Raw genomic sequence first — 17,391 nt, 5'->3', positions numbered from 1 at the left:
CATTACATAGTAACACAGATATTGTATGGCTTAGTATTAACATCACTTCTGATTTAGTGTCTAATGATTATTGGATTTTGTGTTGATATTCATATCATGAGAAATTTAAATGTAAAACTTTACATTTTTCCATTTCTCTTTTGTGAACAAAATATGTGCAAAAATCACAGCATGTGGGCGTGTTGGTGGTTCCTTGTGTTCTAACCTCTCTTTGCTCCTATACACTCTTATCCCACAGTACAATAAAAAATCCATCCTCCTTCACCACCCCTCCCCCCACCACCAAAAATCCAGACAAAGCCCTTGCACCTTAACTACCCCATTGCCCTTAGTTTGCTGGTCTGGCCTTCTGCCCTACTATTCATCGGCCTCTGGCTTTGTCTGGCCAACCAGCATCTTCTCCCTTCTGTGCACTTGCCCTCCCTGCTGTTGCTGCTTCACTAGCACCTGCCAGCACTGTTCAAAATCCAGAGCTCAAACTTCAGTAGCTGAAGATTCCAAACCCTGCTGAAGATAATATGAAAGCCAACAAGGAAGTAGCATTTTCTAATCCTTTAATGCCTGGCTAATTTAAGCATCAGACAAAATCTCTCCATTGTACGTTATATAAGATTGTTTGTTTCTTTCTCGATGACTACTGTTGTGCCAAGTTTGCTTATTCAATATTCATTGAATCAGCCCCATTTCTTTATTTGCTATTCTAAAACACAAGCACACTCGTATAGCTGCTTTGAATAAGGCAAATGCTACATTGTTTTTGGGACAATCAAAATACCTTGAAGCTTCAGCTTTCTTACACAATGAAACAATTTATTTGGGAATGTCCATGCCATAGTCAGCACAGTCACCACATTTGGAACAACATTAACACTTACCATTAATGACAGCATGGATTATCCTTTAGCATGTACTGCATTTGCTTCTTTTAATATACTTGTCTCGTTATATTGGTTCCTTGGGTGCTGCTATGGGTTAAATGTAATGGATGGATATTTTGGTATTGGTCAGTATTTTTTGGGTTCAGGGCATATGCAGAATCTGCCAATGGGAGGTCAAATGGGTAGTATAGAGGTCACACTAATTTAGACTTTGGTTTGCAGAAACAGTTTGGACTGAACAGGGCAAGTAATGGTTATGTCACGTGTGACATGATGGTTTTAGTTCCTTTGTTCTGCTGGTTCTGAAATAAGCCTTGAATTAGGCTTGTGAATAAAACCCATCCCATGATCCATTTCTGGATAAATCAAATTACCGAGATTCTTGAATTATAGCAACAGATAAGGTCCTGTCACTGATGGCTGTCCATAGTGTTAAGGATATCAGATTAGAATATTATGCAGTTGAGATTATTTCCAGGGTCAGGGTAATGCAAAGCAGAATCTATATTAAGAATCTGCCATCAGTACAACTCATTTCTGTTCTAAATTGATGTCCATGTTTGTAATGGAAACTGCTTATGCAAATTTGCCACACTGTAATTGTACCCTACCTCTGAAATGAATGCAGTGCCATCACTGACCAAGTATGATCATAGTATTTCAATTGTAAATATATATAATAGAAATATAAACATAAGAGCAGACTCATTGACTTTAAAATTGGGATTGAATAATATCTGTGCATCTTGGTTTAATTACCCCCATCCTGAATTCCCTGAATATAACACTTGGTCTTCACTCCCTCTGTATAAAATATTACAGCTTATCAGAATCATTGAAAAGCTGAAATTAGTGATTATGTTCTGATAAATTTAATTTATCAGTTATTAAATGTATGCAATTTATTGTCACTGACAAATGAATCCTACAGATTAATTGCATAATGCCTGAGGTGTTTGCCTATTGTCTTGAACACCAAAAGCCCAGAATTTGCTAGAGTGGGTATTTTGTGAGATGCCACACTTGTTAGATTCCTTCTTGTTAGTTAATAGTGTTGGATCCTGGTGAGTGAGTGGTTCAACAATATCTCAACTGGTGAGATTTAAAAATAGAGAAATGACGAGAAGGAAATGGGGTGAACATATGAATTAGGAGTAGGCCACTCGGCCCTTCGAGCCTGCTTGCCATTCAATAAGATCTGATTGTAAACTCAACTCTTCTTATCCCCGATAACTTCCATTCCCTTGCTCGTCAGCCAATCTCTCTGTCTTTGCCTTAAAAAAAATCAAAATATTTGGGTCATTGTACCTTTAAAAAAGGTTTTTTAAAAACCTGATTTCTGCAGCTCACAGCTTCAGTGATGTCTTTGTTGCTGGTTTGACTATGATGAGTCCTATTATTGCTGCTTAAGTAGTAAATGGGGATGTTTGTGTTTACTCTGGGATTAGCTTTACGATCTTGCATTGTTAGGAGGACGGCCATGTGTTTTTTGACAGGATTTGTTTTCCCCGGTGAGTTTCATTTTCAGTTCTGAGCTGCAGTAGGGTTTTAACAGGGATAGCAAGCTGAACAGAAGTCTCTCCGTTTTATTTGGAAATTCTGTTGGTAACCAAGGTTTTACCTTCCTGAAGGAAACAATTTGCTGTTAATTTGCCTAAAGTCCCTGATATTCTGGGTAACTGTCTTGGCTTCAAACTGTTCTGAGTCTCGAACATTTGTTTGCAGAATTCAACTAACCGCCTCAATCCCAGTATCAAGTGAGCATTAATCTGTGCTGTGTTAAACCTGTGAAAAGGTTATTTTTGTCTATGGGTTGGATTATACATATTGTGGTTGTTTTGTTTCTTGTTTGTATTTGATAAAAGTTCTTGCTAATTTTCTTACTATACATGTTAACTATGTTCTTAAATAAACTTTGTTGGATAAAAGCTCCCTAGTGGGTCATTTGAACCATACCTGAAATGAAGCATCCCATGCTTATCCTAGTGAAATTCCAGATGCAAAGCTTATGATTCAGGTGGCTTTCATAAAACACTTGGGAGTTTCTGACCTGAACCGTAACAGTGAAGTAGAGTTAAAACTCAGAAATTTAGACACAAAGATTGAATGAGAGGGAGAAAAGGCTTAAAAAGAAAGCTAGTTCACGTTTTAAAAAATCTCTAGAAATATATTAGTACCTGCAGGAATGAGACTGCACAGTTTCAATTGTGCTCTTTCTGTGCCAGGAGAGATTAAATCGGTATTGCAGGAACAAATCTTGTCATTAAGCACTTTAAGTACCAATTCTAACTTTGTGGTGAGTTTGATTTATTTTAAGTGCAAATGCAGCAAATTTCAAAGTCATGGGCAAATTGACAACCAGCTACTGTTTTGGCAAGGCCAAAGGCGGAACAGCACAAATCGTTCAGCAATTTGCAATTCTGTATCTCTTTGCCACAGATTTGCTTGAATTGCACATTAGTAATAACGTACATTTCAAACTCAGTTGTTTTCCTAACAGATTCTGGGTTTATATTTAAATTATTGCTCCTGCAATGTAGTTTCTCGATGCTGAACAGTCATTTGCAATTTAGCTTGTGGTAAATGACACTTGCAAGATTTGAATCTGATGATTAATTTTTAATACCTGGCTGTCCCTTCTGCTTTCCTGGAAAGTAATGGGCTTTAATAATCCTGTAGGCACAATTCTTTTGCCAAATAATTTGGCCTCCATTGGAAAAATGTGTACATTTTGTATTGCTATTTTTAATATACCTTTGCATCAAAGAACACGTCCACAAAACTAAATTATTTTGAAGTTTAGTGGATGACAAAGCATGTGTTAGAATGTGAAGTGTCCAAACTATGTTGAATTTCCCTTCTCACCTGATGTGGATGAGGTTAGTGACAAAATCATAGGTGCTGTTTCTGTACATTTGTCCTGTCTAATTAGGAAAGTAGTAAAAAGAATGGGATTCGGTGATACAATGGGATAGGGCATTGACACACCAAACTGTTATAGTGCAGAGTTCAGGATGTGCAAGCTGTTCCCACACATTATGCCAGCAGCTAGTTGTAGAGAAGTATTTGTAGAGACTTTAGAGAGAATCACCTGCCTGCTCTTTCAGTGAGCGAGGAATGTGTGTTGATAAAAAAACCTTAAGCAGATGGAGATTAAAAGGAGATAAGACTCTTAGAAAAGGTACAAAGTTGGTCGTACATTTGTTTAAAGGAGCAAATTCATCTTTGTATGTTTATAACATTCTTGTCTCGGTGATCAATCTATTATTGGATTAACAGATAGCACTTCAACCAAAAGCAGGAATCATTTTCATTTACAAGCTGATTAAATGCTGTATTCTCCTATTCTGAAAATGATTCTCTAGCAATGTTGAATACGGGTTTTTACTAAATGAGATTTCCACTCTTGTCAAATTCAAACCTGATCTATGAATACTTGTAAAGATGCATTAGTAGCATGGTGCTGCCAAATGAGAGGAACATTCGTTTACTTAAGAGTATTTTGGCTTCTCCATTTCCCTTCATATTCCTACCACTATTAGAAAGGCAGCACATGCAGCACAAAGATGAACATAGAACATAGAACAGTACAGCACAGAACAGGCCCTTCGGCCCACGATGTTGTGCCGAGCTTTATCTGAAACCAAATCAAGCTATCCCACTCCCTATCATCCTGGTGTGCTCCATGTGCCTATCCAATAACCGCTTAAATGTTCCTAAAGTGTCTGACTCCACTATCACTGCAGGCAGTCCATTCCACACCCCAACCACTCTCTGCGTAAAGAACCTACCTCTGATATCCTTCCTATATCTCCCACCACGAACCCTGTAGTTATGCCCCCTTGAAATAGCTCCATCCACCCGAGGAAGATGCTACAAAGTATAAACAAATGTGACATGTATACACCCAACCGGCATCGCTGAATACAAATACTTGAAGAACCCTAACTGTTCAACCTTTCTAGTTTGGTAGGGGCAGGGAAATTGAGGCTAATTCAAGGGAGATAGGATCTGCAAATTTGGAGATATTACATTTAGTTCCCTCATTATTAACGTATATTGTGAATAGCTGAGGTCCTAGCACTGATACCTGCGGTACCCCACTATCTGGGAAAAATACGCATTTATTCCTACTTTTTTTTCTGTCTGCCAACCAGTTTTCTATACATCTCAATATATTATCCCCCAATCCCATGTGCTTTAATTTTGCATGCTTATTTGGCACTTTGTCGAAAGCCATCTGAAAATCCAAATAAACCCTATTTACTGGCTCCCCCTCATCAAGTCTACTAGTTATATCCTCAAAGAATTCCTGTAGATTTGTCAAGCCTGATTTCCCTTTCATAAATCCATGCTGGGCAACTAGGGATGGGCAATAAATGCTGGCCAGCCATTGATGCCCATGTCCCACGAGTGAATTTAAAAAAAAAACCATGCTGACTCTGTCTGATCCTGCCACTGTTTACCAAGTGCTCTGCTATTAAATTGTAATGGACTCTAGCATTTTCCCACAACTGTTGTCAGGTTGACTGGTCTATAATTCTCTTGTTTTCTCTCTACCTCCCTTTTTAAGGGGTTATATTAGCTACCCTCCAATCTGTGGGAACTGTCCCAGAGTCTATAGAATCTTGGAAGATGAATACCAATGCATCCACTATTTTCAGGGCCACTTCCTTAAGTGCTCTTGGGATGTGGATTATTAGGTCCTTGGGATTTATTGGCCTTCAATCCCATCAATTTCCCAAACACACTTTTCCTACTAATACCAATTTCCTTCAGTTCCTCCCTCTCTCTAAACTCTGTTCCTCAACATTTTGCATTGGTCAACCATTTCTTTGTTCCTGATAAATTCCTTTGTTTTTGACTGTAAGAACCCACATTTGTCTTCACCAATCTTTTTTCTCTTCACTTACCTATATGAGCTTTTATAGTTTAAATGTTCTCCTGCAAGCTTACTCTTGTACTCTAATTTCCTCTTACACAATCCCTTTGTCCTCCTTTGCTGAATTCTAAACTGCCCTCAGTCCTCAGATCTGCTGATTTTTCTGGCCAATCTGTAAGCCTTTTCCTTGGGCCTAATACTATCTTTTCCTTTTAAGCCATGATTTGGCCACCTTTCTGGTTTTGTTTTTGCGCCACACAGGAATGAATCATTGTCACAGTTCACCTATGTGTGAATTTTTGTCTATCCGCTGTTATTCCTTTAGTAACATTGTTCAATCCATCATAGCCAACTCATACCTCAACATCATAGCTTCCTTTATTTGCATTCAGGAACCTCGTCTCAGGATCAACTACGTCACTTTACATCTTGATGAAGAATTCTATCATATTATGGTCACCCATCCCCTCGTGGTGTCTCTCAACTAGATTGCCAATTATTCCTTTCTCATTACGCAATATCCCATCTAGGATGGCCTGTTCTTTAGTTGGTTCCTCAACGTATTGATCCAGAAAACCATCCCATATACATTCCAGGGATTCCTCTGTTATTGTTATTAATTTGATTTGCCTAATCTATATGTAAAGTTGCCCATAATTACAGATGTTTTTTTTATCTCGCGTCTCAAATTTTCAGTTTAATGCCATTCCCAACATTACCACTACAGTTTAAGGGTCTTTATACAGCCCCACTAATGTTTTTTGCCCCTTGGTATTTCTGAGCTCTACCCATACAAATTCCACATCGGAGCTAATATTCTTCCTCACTATTGTGTTAATTTCCTCTTTAACCAGCAATGCAACCCCCACCACCTTTTCCTTTGTCTGTCTTTCCTAAACACTGAATACTCCTGGATGTTCAGTTCTCATCCCCGGTCCCCTTGCAGCCATCTCTACCTAATCCTGACTATATCACTCCTGTTTACATCTATTTGTGCGATTAATTCATCCACTTGATTGCGAATGCTCCCCATATTAAGGCATATGGTCTTGAGGCTTGTCTTTTTAACATTCCTGGTCGCGTTCCCATTATTTTTCACTGTGACCCTGTTTGATTCTGGTCTTTGATTTCTCTGTCTATCGCATCTCTCATTCTCCTTTCTGTTTTTTGTTTTTGTCTGTTTTCCCCCTCCTCCAACTCCTTGCATAAGTTCCCATCCCACTGCTATTTTAGTTTAAACCCTCCTCAACCACTCTAGCCAATACTCCCTCGGGGCATCAGTCCAAATCCTGCCCAGGTTGTAATGGTCCCACTTTCCCCAGAACCGGTCCCAATGTCTCAGGAAGCTGAAATCCACCCCCTCACACCAACTCTTCAGCCACATGTTTGTCTGATATATCCTGCCATTTCTGCTCTGACTACCATGTGACACTGGCAGTAAGTGCCTAAGATCACTACCTTTGCAATTCTACTTTTCAACTTAGTTCTTAACTTCCTATATTCTGCTTTTAGAACCTCATCCTTTTTTTACCTCCGTCCTTTGTACCAGTGTGTACCATGACCACTAGCTGTTCACTGATCTCCTCCAGAATGTCCTGTAGCTGCCCTGAGAAATCCTTGATCCAAGCGCTAGTGAGGCAATATACTATCCTGGAGTATCTTGCGGCCACAAAAATATGTACCTAATCTCCTGACAATTGAATCCCCTATAGCAATTGCATTCCCAGGGCCACTCGGCTTCTAACCTCACTGCATCCTTGGTTTAAACATGAACAAAAAATCAGAATTTCAAAGGTGAGATAAGAGTGACTGCCCTTAACATCTAGGCAACATTTGACAGAATATGGCATCAAGGAGCCCTAGCAAAACTGGAGTCAGTAGGAATCGGAAATCTTTCTGAAGGTTGGAGTCATACCTAGCACAAAGGAAGATGGTTGTGGTTGTTGGCGAGCAGTCATTTCAGCTCCAGGACATGACTGCAGGATTGTCAAAGGAGTGTCCTCATCTCTCCCATCTTCATGACCTTCCTTCCATCATAAGGTCAGAAGTGCGGATGTTCACTGATTGCACAATATTCACCATTTGCGATCTTCAGATGCTGAAGCAGTCCATGTCCAAAAGCAGCAAGACCTGGAAGCTATCCCGGCCTGGGCTGACAAGTGGCAAGTAACATTTGCGCAAAAGAAGTGCCAGGCAATGACCATTTCCAACAAGAGGGAATCTAACCATTGACCCTTGACATTCTTTGGGATTGCCACCACTGAATCTTCCATTATCAACGTCCAGAGGGTTACCATTGACCTGAAACTTAACTGGACTAGCCATACAAATACCATGGCTACAAGAGCAGGTCAGAGGCTAGGAATCTAGCAGTGGGTAACACTCTCCACCTGACTCCCCAAAGCTTGTCCACAGTCTATAAGGCAGAAGTCATGTGTATGATGGAATACTCTCCCCTTGCCTGGATGATTACAGCTCCAACAATACTGGGGAAGCTTCGCACCACCCAGGACACAGCTCATTTGCTTGGCACCCCTTCCACAAACATTCCCTCTCTCCATCACCGCACGGTAGCAGCAGTATGTACCATCTACAAGATGCACAGTGGTTAGCACTGCTGCTTCACGGTGCTAGGGACCTGAGTTTGATTCCCAGCTTGGGTCACTGTCTGTTTGCACATTCTCCCTGTGTCTGTGTGGGTTTCCTCCGGGTGCTGCGGTTTCCTCCCACAGTCCAAAGCTGTGCAGATTAGATGGATTGGTTGTGCTAAATTCTCCCTCAGTGTACCCGAGCAGGTGCCAGAGTGTGGCGACTAGGGGATTTTCACACTAACTCCATCGCAGTGTGAATGTAAGCCTACTTGTGACTAATAAACTTTACTTTAGGAATTCACCAAGGCTCTTCAAACCCAAAACCACTAACGTTTAGAAGAAGCATCTAATACATTGGAATACCACTACCTGGAAGTTCCCCTCCAAGTCACTCCCCATCCTGACTTGGAAATATATCGCCATTCCTTAGCTGTCGCTGGGTCAAAATCAAATGGGAAATTCCCTCCCTTAGCAGCACTGTCAGCGTACCTACACATGGACTGCAGTGGTTCAAGAAGGTAACTCACCACCACCTTGAGGGCAATTAGGAATGGGCTATAAAAGCTGGTGTAGCCAGCGAAGCCCACATCCTTTAATGAATAATTTTTAACAAGTTGAATAGCTCAGTGTAACTGAAATGGTCATTTGAGTGAGTGCTTTTCTATATGTGGAAATTAAAAGTGAGTGACTGCCTTTAGGGCAGAGCAGGAAAGGGGAGGAATATAATAAAGAATGCCCTTGAAATATTTTGTTTTGTTTCATATGTTTGTGTTGTATATTAAAAATACATGCAGTTTATCTGATGCAAATTTGATTCATGCTGTAACATTGTGATTTTCAAATCTGGTTAAGGGTACAACTTTAAGTGACTAAAAACATCTAAGCTTAGTTGAAAGTTCACTTTTCAACCAAAAGGAGAGACTGGTTATCAGATTGACAAAAGAGGAAGGGACAGCAAGTGCTGTCACCTTGAAATTAATTTAAATTGAGATTTTCTTACAATGCCAGGACCCATATGCTACCTCCAGCTGCAAAACAATAAATCTCAATTGCTGCTACTGCCAGAATTGGCATTTTAGTCTCTGGGAAAAACATTTTACCTGGTCTGAACATTGCATGAAATAGTTAATAATAAAATCAACCAGAATCTAAGCTGCTTTTCTTTCTCTTCCCCTACCACCACACCCCAGACCCTGCTCCCAAACAAGAAATGAAACAAAAATGTGTCATTAATAGCCACTTCAGTGATTGGAACTGTTGCCTGGTTAATTGACAGAAAAATCAGATGTTAAAAAATAACAGTACTATGAATGCTGTTTCACGAAAGCAAGCAAGTTTGTTCTTTATTGGTTTAAAAACCTTTTTTTGTTGCTGATGGTGTAATGTAGTTTGTGTTGTCCTCCTTGCTAATGTCCGCTTACTGGTGAATGTTGTGTCCTTGGCAGGATGATTATATGGAAGCTCTAGCAAGACTTCACCTGACAGTATCCAGAGCATACAAAGTCAATCCTGAAATCAATTTTGAAGTATTCATCCACAAAGTAGATGGTTTGTCAGATGACCACAAGATAGAAACCCAAAGAGACATTCACCAACGCGCCAATGATGACCTTGCTGATGCTGGTTTAGAGAAACTCCACCTGAGGTAAGCGTTGTAGATGCATTACTATCAGACTTGTTGAAAGATACGTTTCCCTTTAGGAAAAAAATGCATTTATATTGTAATTAACTATTGATATGAAAGAAAATAATTTGACCAATTATCACACTCTTGGTATTTTACTTCAGAATTGCTGCCTCCAGCTTTTGGCTGCTCTAAATCCTAAGGCATTTTTAATGTATTGTCAATCCACTCTGCTAACAATATGTAAATTGTCTAACAGGTTCTGGGGAGGATGAGCTAATGAGTTGCAACTTCCCAGAAACTTGCTGTTCCAAACTTGCCTCACCTTTACTGTGTTAAAAATGCAGTTAATTTAAGTCATAATTGTACCTTTTTAACAAGGCATGTAAACTACAGCTTCATTCCTACAGGTGGTAAATTGTTCTTAGTTTAATCCTTGCTAAGCCAGATATCCAATACTAATGTAAAAATGGGGAACAATACCCACCAGTGTCATGCAGAGAAACACATGACCTGAGACTAGAATCATCTGTGGAGTGTACAGAAACCGGTGTAGAAGCAAACGTGGACTTGGCTCATAACTTGGGCTATGTCCTGTATAATATAGTTACGTTTTATTAATAAACACTTAATGCTCAACTACACAAGACTCAGAACCTCTTTGTACGACATACTGAACATACAATGTACAACATGGTGGCAGCTTACAGAGAAACCCAGAACATCAAAGATGCTGGAGCAGAAATCCAAATGTTGGAAAACTAAAGGGACAGCATCCTGATCCGATTGAAAGCGGCTGAATGGAAGACATGGAGATCATCTGAAAAGAGCTCCTTTGCAGAATTGGAAGCAGAAAGGCAGAGAAAAAAAAACTCTCATGGAGATCCATTGTGAATGCCCACAGTGTGCAGAGTCAAAGGACCTAGCAGAAGTGACTATTTTTAAAATTGAAATTTTTGTTCAGTGCCATTTAAAAATTCAGAGTTGCCCATTTCCAAAATCACAGCCACAATTGGGGGATTATACCATAACCAAATGGCAGCTGAAACTGTAAGAGAAAATAAAAAGCAGAAGGTTTAAAAACTTAACCAAAGCTAGGATTCCATTGTAAAACACCCAAAAATCCTCCAATATTTGACACTAGGAAGTGCTATCCAAATAGTCACAATCTGAAATCCGCTAACAGCGCTGATCCATTTTGGGTAATGAAAGCAATCCACAGCATCGAATCACCATACTGTCCAGCTAGCAAAGCAACAAAAGGGCAGTGATACTCCAGATCAAAGAAGGCAATATACAAACTGACCACAGGGAGGGTGGGGTGACCCTTACAATGCTTCAGAGGCAAACTACCTTGCAGGCAAGAGCAATGTCCAGCAATCTGTGCAGTGGTTCAACTGTAACTGCCTGGGACACTGAAAGCTAGGCATAGCTAAGACACTCGGATGGGCAGAGGATCCAAAGACAATATTTTGAGATTGGGGTACCACGTCAGAAAGAGACTCTACCATGCTTTTTGGGTGAGGACAAGGACCCTGGATTTTCATGTTTGGAAATGTAGACATTCCCAAAAATGGTCACCTCACCAAATTCAAATTAGGCACGGGGGCAAGGTCCTCTTGAGAAAGGAACCATGGCTGTTGACACACCACCTGCTGCTACCCACAATACATCTCTACAGATGCCAAGCTCCCGGGGTTAAAGCTACATTGCAGGTGACACTCCAATACAAAGATAAGCATATACAAGTGATAGTATTTGTAATCCACAATCAAAAAATTTCCCTTTTGAGCAGAAAGGTCTACAAACATAAGAAATAGGTGCAGAAGTAGGCCATTCAGCCCCTCAAACCTGTTTTACTCTTCAATAAGATAATTGCTGATCCATTTGTGTTAAAAGTTCTACATTCCCATTTACCCGATAACCTTTAAATCCCTTGCCGAACAAGAATTTACCTACCTCTGCCTTTAAAAATATTCAGTGAGCCCACTTCCACTGCTTTCTGAGGCATTGTTCCAAAGTCACGCAATCTTCTGAGAAAGCATTTCCCCTCGTCTCTGCCTTAAAAAGGCGACTCCTAATTTTAAAACAATGCCCCCTGGTTTTGGACTTGCCCAAAAGAGGAAACATCCTTTCCACATCCACCTTGTCAAGGTCATTCAGGATAGATACTTCAATCAAATCACCTCTCTTCTAAACACCAGTAAAAACAATCCCAGCCTATCCAATTTATCCTTGTAAGACAAACCCGCTCATTCCAGGTATCAATCTAGAAATTCTCCGCTAAACCATCTCCAACGCGTTTATACCCTTCCTTAAATAAGGAAACTAAAATCTCTCCAATGCTCTGTACAACTGAAGCATAACATCTTTACTTTTAATATCCCAATATCCTCAGCTCTCAACACTGATTTCAGCAACTTTAGACTGACACCTCTCTCTCCTCCATCTTAAAACCACTTTTTTAATATCCTATACATTTATTGTCTTGGTGCAAAAGCCCCTGACTCTACCCCTAATGAGGCCATCTGTCACTTCTTAAGGTTGCTACATCTTGCTGCAATCTCTCCCAGCTGCTGTTTAATATCCAACGCATGTTCCACCTTTAGTTCTGATGAAAAGTCAAATGGACTTAAAACGTTAACTGTGTTTTCTCCCGACAGATGCTCCAAGACCTGCTGAGTTTTTCCAGTTCTTGCATTCTCTTGATTCAAATTCTAGTATCCCAGTGTTTTGCTTATTTTAATTTTATGTTCAATTCCCCTCATAATAAAGAACAGCATTCCATTAACTGTCTTGATTACATGCTGAACCTGCATAGTAACTTTTTATGACTCGTGCACACGAGCGCCTAGATCCCTCTACAGCTCAGAATTCTGTAGTCATTCTCTGCTTAATGATACTCTGCTGTTTTTATTCTTCCTGCCACGTTTTCCCAAATTCTATTCCCATGTGCCAGATTTTTGCCCACTCAATCTACCTACATCTATCCACAAATTCACTGTCTTCAGCAGACTTTCCAACTATTTTTGTATTATTGGCAAATTTGGCTACCATGCCTTTGCTCCCCTCATCTAAGTCATTGATGTAAATTGTAAAATGTTGAAGCCCCTGCAGGACTCCACTCATCACTTTATACCAATCAAACAAAGACCAATTTATGAATACTCTGTTTTCTGCAATAATATCTGATGTGGCACCCGATCAAATGCCTTTTGGAAATTTTAAGTACAGTATGTCTATAAGATATGTTACGCCTTCGAAAAAAACTTCAATAAATTGGTTAAACCTGATTTCCCTTTCACATGCTGACTTCCTGATTTTACCTTGGGTTTTTGTAAGTGCCCATATGACAGACATCAAGCTAACTGGCCTATGTTTCCTGCCTCCCTTCTTGAAATAAGCGGTTATATCTGCTACTGTGGCGACTTCAATCTCCTTTAGAAAATTGAAGTCAACTAGCAAGGGTCTGGTTCCAAATTTAAAAATGTTTCCCAAACTTTGGTTTGGGGTGACTGAGGACTGCATTCAGTATTACATTTAATGGAGGATACCAAACCTGTGTGCCTGTTCACACCACAGAAAATACCGTACCTGCTCACGAGGCAAGTGTGGCAACAATCTCTTCCATCACTTAGCCGACCAAATGGTGCTCTGGCATGGTCCCAATTCCAAAGTCAAATGGGTCTATCTGTATCTCTGTCAACCTGACACAATTCAGCAAGGCAGTAACAAGAGAAGCCTGCTCAGTGTTCTCGGTAGACAACAGCTTGACCAAGCTCTCCAAAAACAGCATTTAACAGCGACTTCTGGCATCTTCCACTAGATGAGGAATCTCAATTGCAGAGTACGTTTATTACCCCTTTTGGCAGATTCTGTTTCAACCACCTGCCATTCAGCATTACTTCAGTACCGAGATTTTTCAAGGCACGATGTTGGTCATTTTGCAATGCCTGGACGGTTTCATCTGCCATAACGGTGATGCTTTGGTCCACAGGATCATGACAGAAGGCTCATGTGTAGTCTAGCATGCTTCCACGAAGCAGGTTGACCCTAAACAAGAAATTAGTTCTCCATGACCTCTATTTGGTGTTTAGGACAAATTGTATTGCAAACGCCAGAACAAAACAAAAGCTATTGGTGATTTCCCAATTCCATCTATTCCAGACCTCCAGAGATTCCTGGGCATGGTGAAGCAATTAGCAAAATTTTTATCTAACTTTGCAGAAATACTGCAACACCTTGTCACAAAAGGCCAGGCATGGTGCTGGGACGTGCACCAGAAGCAAGTGTTTCAGCACATCAAAATGATGCTGCTTTCATCTGATTATACTGGCTCATTCTGACCCATCCCTGCCCACTACTACAAGAGGCCTAGGGTTAGTTTTATTTCCAGAGCAACCAGGTGGATGTTGCTAACCGGTATGTTAGGCATCCGGAGGACTGTCAACCAAAGTGTATGCTGTCAAAAAAGAAGCTCTCGCATTTACATGATCTTGAGGTGTTCTCTAATTAACTCATCTGCCTGAAAGTCACCATTGAAGCAGATCATAAACCATTGGTCTCACTACTAGACATTGAGGAACTTGTACAGATGCCCCTCAGAATTCAGAGATTCTATTTGTATGTCGGCGATTTGCATAAGAGATGGTGTATGCTCAAGGGAAATGTCAAATTACTGCAAGCACACAATCCATGGCCATGTTTGACCTTCCTGCAACACATGATGCCAACCTGGTTTAAGGAGCTCGAGTCATACTCCCAGTTGGTGAGGAGACAACTGCCGGCATCTCAGAGAAACCAGTAAATCCACCAGAAGAAGTTGCAATGTGTGAGGAGTGAGCATCCACCATTGCTATCAACAAGAGTGGCTACCGCAGAGGCCAGGCAGCAGCAGCATGACAATTTGGTTTGAGCAGCAGAAACACTTCACCGTGTTATGTAACTGCTGGTATACAATAAATAGGTGGCTATTCCAGTTTGCCTACGGCTGGAGATTCTCAAAATTCGCCAAGGCCACCTGAGCATTATAAAATGCAGAGCGCGTGCCCAATCTACAGCATAGTAGTCCCGCCTTTGGTTGAAGTTTTCCCGAAACTGGTTAATGAGTTCCCACGGAACTGGTAAAAGTATATCGGGCTGTTGAAGTAATGTTCACAAGCCTGACCAGGGAGAGCCCCTCACCCCCACACCGTTCTCTACAAGACTGAGAATGGTTGGGAACCAATTTGTTTGTCTTTAATGGCAAGTCCTCTCTTTGTGGCTGATCACTTCGCCTGTTGGATTGTGACGAAGGAACTACACACCAACAGCTACTGAGGTAGTTATGAAATCCTTGAAGGAAGTGGTGAGCCATGGTCTCCCAGACCCCATGGTGTCCAATAACAGCACATGATTCGCAAATGACTACCCAATTTGCCATTCGTTATGGATTTCAACACTGTACTAGCTCCCCCATGGTATCACCAGTCACACAATAAAGCAGAAAGGTGCGGACGCACCATTAAAGCTCTGCCAAGAGAGCATGATGACTTCCCTGTGGCCCTTTTAACTTGTAGGTCCAGCCCACTGCAACGTGGATTAGCCCCATCAGAGCTCCTGATGGGCAGAAAACTCTGCCCCCAGCTCCCACTGTTGCCAAGGAAACAGATCCCAGGAGTGGCGGTCAAAGACTACCGAAATATTCAGGAATGAGAACAGTCCTATGGGCAGTGGCAGGCTTGTGTCTGCAATAGAAAGTTACAGCCAAAATCATACGTCATCCATACACTGGAAGACATGATCTGGAGGAACAGGAGGCGCCTCCTCCCTCGAGGCAAATCTCCTTCTATACACTTGAGCGACTTAGAAGGCAAACAAGTGTCAAAAACACAAACTACAGTTCAAACTCCGAATCAACAAATTAACAGAGCCTATCACTTCTCCAAGTGTGAACAAAACAAGATCTGAAAGAATTCATATCATCTGAATTTACAAAGTCAGATTTGATGGTGGGAGAAGGGATAGCAAGATTGTAATGTAAATATAATGGGTACAGACTTGGGGGAAGGTGTAATATAAGGGTGTCAGGGTTAATGTGTGACTGGGAAACACTACTGCCCACAGTCTGGTGTAAAGAAACACATGACTTGAGACCAGAGTTGGTTGTGGACTAGACAGAGACTTATATAGAAGCAAGCATAGCTCACAGCTTGGGCTATATCCTGTATAACAGTTTTTGAGTTTAAATAAACATTTTCAACCATACAAGACACTCCACCTCTTTGTGAGACCTATTGGACATAACAGCAGAGATTTTAAAAGGTCAAATTTTAAACATTTGCCTGCCTTTTCCTTCTCTTAATCCAATCTTCCCCTCTTGCTCTTTCTGTATCTGATTTATCTCTAATTCACTGTCTTCAGTCATCCCTCTTTCTTTCTTGATCCTTAAATTTCATTGGTTAAGCATATAAACTGATGGGCCCACCATTCACTGACGTCCTGATGCCCTGTTGCTCTCGCTATGTTGCTAGCAGCTCGCTCTCCCAGCAAATAGTTACAAAAAGGATAGAGTTGAATTGTGCAGGAGAAGATCAAATGCTGGATGACCTAGGTTGCATTTTTCAATTACAGATGCTGCGAATCTGAACGGTTTTTAAAAAAATTTGGCATCTTGGTGTCAGTTATTGCTCGTGACAAGAATAATGAATCGTTTTCATTAGTAAACGGAACACCCTGTTTCATAATACTTCCTCTCTCACTTAGCATCAGCCAATCTTGAAGTAACTTGCATGCACTAGGTTTAGTTTTATCTTGCTTATGCAGGTATAGCTTTTTTTAAATAGCCTCAATGACCGCTTTAGGATAATTGCAGCCCAGGTCTTTTGACCAGACTTTTCTATGTTTCCAATCTGTAATGTTTTGTGCTACCAGCACACGGAAGGAAAAGATCATCTCTCCTGAACAACTGTTTATTCCTTTCCAGTTTGTGACAACTCCATACTTCTATACTATTATTAAAATAAGTTTATGATGCAATAGCCTTAAACTACAAAACTAAACACCATAGTTTTAATTCAACATAGAAACTTGGAGTAGGAGTGAGCTATTCGGATCTTTGAACCTGCTCTGCTTTTCTGTATGATCATGGCTGATCTAACTCAACACCATACTCTTGCACTCTCCACGTACCCGTTGTGTTATGAATGTGCCAGCAGGTCCAAAGCCACCAGCATTTCAAAGACATTTCACAGGATGTGAATCCAAATAACGAGGTTAACAGTTGTAGACAGCCCAAAAAAAGAAATACTTCTTGCTATTAATAGGAAATACTTTGGGTTAGACCAGTGGTCCCCAAAGGGTGCGGCGCGCCACACTGGTGCGGCAAGAGAGGATGGCAAGTGTGGCGGGAAGATTCGAGGACAATCAAAGAAACAT

General features: G+C 40.8%; 1 protein-coding gene across 1 annotated transcript in view; it reads left to right on the top strand.

Moving 5' to 3' along the window:
- Positions 1-17,391, top strand: part of rragca (Ras-related GTP binding Ca) — a 43,330-nt gene that overhangs the window by 15,363 nt on the left and 10,576 nt on the right. The window contains exon 2 of the mRNA XM_078237818.1: positions 9,797-9,996. Coding sequence (XP_078093944.1) covers positions 9,797-9,996 — 200 coding nt within the window. The remainder of the gene's footprint in view (positions 1-9,796; positions 9,997-17,391) is intronic.

This window comes from Mustelus asterias, chromosome 21 (assembly GCF_964213995.1).
Source record: "Mustelus asterias chromosome 21, sMusAst1.hap1.1, whole genome shotgun sequence".
NCBI lineage: Eukaryota > Metazoa > Chordata > Chondrichthyes > Carcharhiniformes > Triakidae > Mustelus > Mustelus asterias.
Note: the sequence above shows the minus strand (reverse complement) of the source record. Positions and strands in the feature narration are given on the sequence as shown.